Genomic DNA, 2,496 nt, shown 5'->3' on the forward strand with positions numbered 1-2,496 from the left:
CTGCCCCTGCCCCTGCCCCTGCCCCGCCCCTGCCCCTCCCAAGAAGAAACAAAGAAAGTAGCTTCACAGACAGCCACCCACCTCCCTCTCTCTGTAAACTAATCTTCTTTCTCTCTGTAAAAATAAAAAAAAAAAAAAAGAAAAGAAAACCCATTGAAGAGCAAATCGAGCAGTTTCTGTTGCTGTATGTTAGAGGATAAGGTTACAGCAGATATCATAAATCACTGAGCTTTCTGTCCAAATCACACCCATCGCTCTCTGTTTCTCTGTTTCTCTCGCTCCTCCCATGGCTTTTATTATCTGTTTGATTCAGTTTAAAACGCTAATTCTGCGTCTACTAACAACATTTAGCTGAAAAAGTTAAAGATTATGACAAAAACTAAGAGTTTTTCAGCTGAATTTGATGAACTAGAGAGAGAAAGAGAGCGAGCATGAAATGCTCTGTTTTCATGATTTGTTCTGTCATCATTAACTCTGTTTCCTCAGATGGGGTTATAATGGCTTTTCTTTTGAGTAAAATTTTCGAGTTTTTTTGGGTTAAAAACACACACACACAAACACAAGGGCTTCTTGTCGTTTACCTCTTTCTTATGCCATTGCCACCACTTTCCTCTGTCCTTTCATATTTATAAACTTCAATCCCAAATTATCAACAAAACACCGATCAACAGGTAAGCTAAGAATGTGTGATATTCCGAAACTGAGATTCTTTATCATCCCCCATCGCTTTCTTTTGCTTTCTCTCTTCCTTAAATCTCTTCCCCGTTCTTAATCAGCCATTGAGTTTTAAGGAAAACCCATCTCCGTTTCTCTCTGTTTCTCTCTGTTTTTGTGTTCTTCCTTGGAGATTTTCAGACCAACCAATTTTACCATCTACTTTCTTTACAGCTTCTCTCCCATTTGCCTCATGTCTTTTGGGATTATGAGCAAAACCCATTTCAGGAACTCTTGAAAAAGCTCTGCTTTTTCCAGCTGACCACTGCGGCAAAAGCCTGGGTAGAATTCTAGAATCTTTATTCATTTATTTCTTTTTCGATTCCCGAGATGACTAATCACTAGAACTGTTTACATATTGGGTTTGAATTATTCCACCTTTTTTATTTCTATTTTGTCATAAAATAGGTTCCGATGGCGAATTGGAACGGCGCTCTGAGAAAAAGCTATGGCTTCAGTGAAGATTTGGAAGAAGAAGATGTGTGGAAATCCGTTGAAGGTAAAGAAGATTCTTCAAGTTTTGTAACGAGAAAGTCTACTGATTATCGTCTTCCAACTGCACCGAAAATGATCCCGAAATCCATTGCAACAAGAACACACGAAACCCAGATGAGGACTAATCGATCCTCTGCTCCGGTGGACATTCCCGATTGGGCTAAAATTTACGGCAAGATGGGCTCGTCGGACGGCGAGCTTTCAGGCCAGAAACCTGACGACAGAGATCAAGAAGACATCGCCGGTGAAGAAGACGACATGGTGCCTCCTCATGAATGGATTGCTCAGAAACTGGCGAGAAGCCGAATTTCGTCTTTCTCTGTTTGTGAAGGGGTTGGTAGAACTCTCAAAGGAAGGGATTTAAGCAAAGTGCGAAACGCCATTTTAACGAAGACTGGTTTCTTAGAGTGATACTTAACGGCCGAGATGTTCATCATCACCGTTTTGTTCTTTTCTTTCCGCCATTGTTAAGGTCTTTAGAGCTTAGAACAGAGTTTTTAGCAAGAACTGGAAGAAAAAACAAAAGAAAATGCAAAAAAGATGAAGAATTTGTAGTCTGTTGAGAATTCTATCTGGTACCCAGATGGGTTTTTTGTTTTCTGCTCTTAATTTTCCCTCTCTCTCTCTCTCTCTCTCTGCTTCATGTTCTGTGATTTGGAACTTTGAAAATGGGAGAATTTGTTGTTTGCAGCCTTTCTTCCATGGCTGAGTGCTTGCTTGAGGATAAATGCTTCAAATGCTTCAACTTTATGTTGTCAATGCAATTCTTTTAGTACATTAAGATCTCCTCACTCATTCCCATATGAACTTTTCTCAAGAACTATTATCATATTCATGGAGCACTCACATAATTGATAGCATCCCCATCTATGTAGATATCCACTCTTTCCCCTGTATGAACATAATTGATAGCATATAGGTCCACCTTGTTTCGACTCGACTCAACGTTATAATCTTAGCCAGTTCTCCATCAATAATCATCTGGGTTTTGAAAATCATACTTCCATATAAACGAAATTGTTATCAAACGAGCCATTTGAGAACGGGTATCCACTTTAGTCTACAACCACCTGGTTTGGATAGCAGCATTAATGTTTTGGTTAGCTCATAAAAGCTGTTTTTCCCTTTGGCATTGAGCTATGGATATCTGTGGGATATGGCAGTGGCATCAAATACATCAAATCACTTCCACAGGCTTTCTGATCCGAATAAGGGTCCACGAATAATTCCATAATAAAGACGAAAAATTCAAAAAAAATTCAAAAAAAAAAAAAAAAAAAAAAAAAA

At 39.0% G+C, this 2,496-nt stretch overlaps 1 protein-coding gene across 1 annotated transcript; it reads left to right on the forward strand.

The window, feature by feature from the left end:
* The first annotated feature begins 250 nt into the window (after positions 1-250).
* Positions 251-1,968, forward strand: LOC111431737. The gene is made up of 3 exons (XM_023068458.1): positions 251-278; positions 806-996; positions 1,123-1,968. Exon 3 carries the CDS (start codon positions 1,129-1,131, stop codon positions 1,618-1,620), a length of 492 nt encoding a protein of 163 aa, XP_022924226.1. The 5' UTR covers positions 251-278; positions 806-996; positions 1,123-1,128; the 3' UTR covers positions 1,621-1,968.
* Positions 1,969-2,496: the final 528 nt, after the last annotated feature.

This window comes from Cucurbita moschata, unplaced genomic scaffold (genome assembly GCF_002738365.1).
Source record: "Cucurbita moschata cultivar Rifu unplaced genomic scaffold, Cmos_1.0 Cmo_Scf00036, whole genome shotgun sequence".
NCBI classification, from domain to species: Eukaryota; Viridiplantae; Streptophyta; class Magnoliopsida; order Cucurbitales; family Cucurbitaceae; genus Cucurbita; species Cucurbita moschata.

Bases quoted from the DNA above. Each gene is read 5' to 3' on its own strand.
- LOC111431737 (XM_023068458.1), top strand. From the start codon at position 1,129: ATGGCGAATTGGAACGGCGCTCTGAGAAAAAGCTATGGCTTCAGTGAA.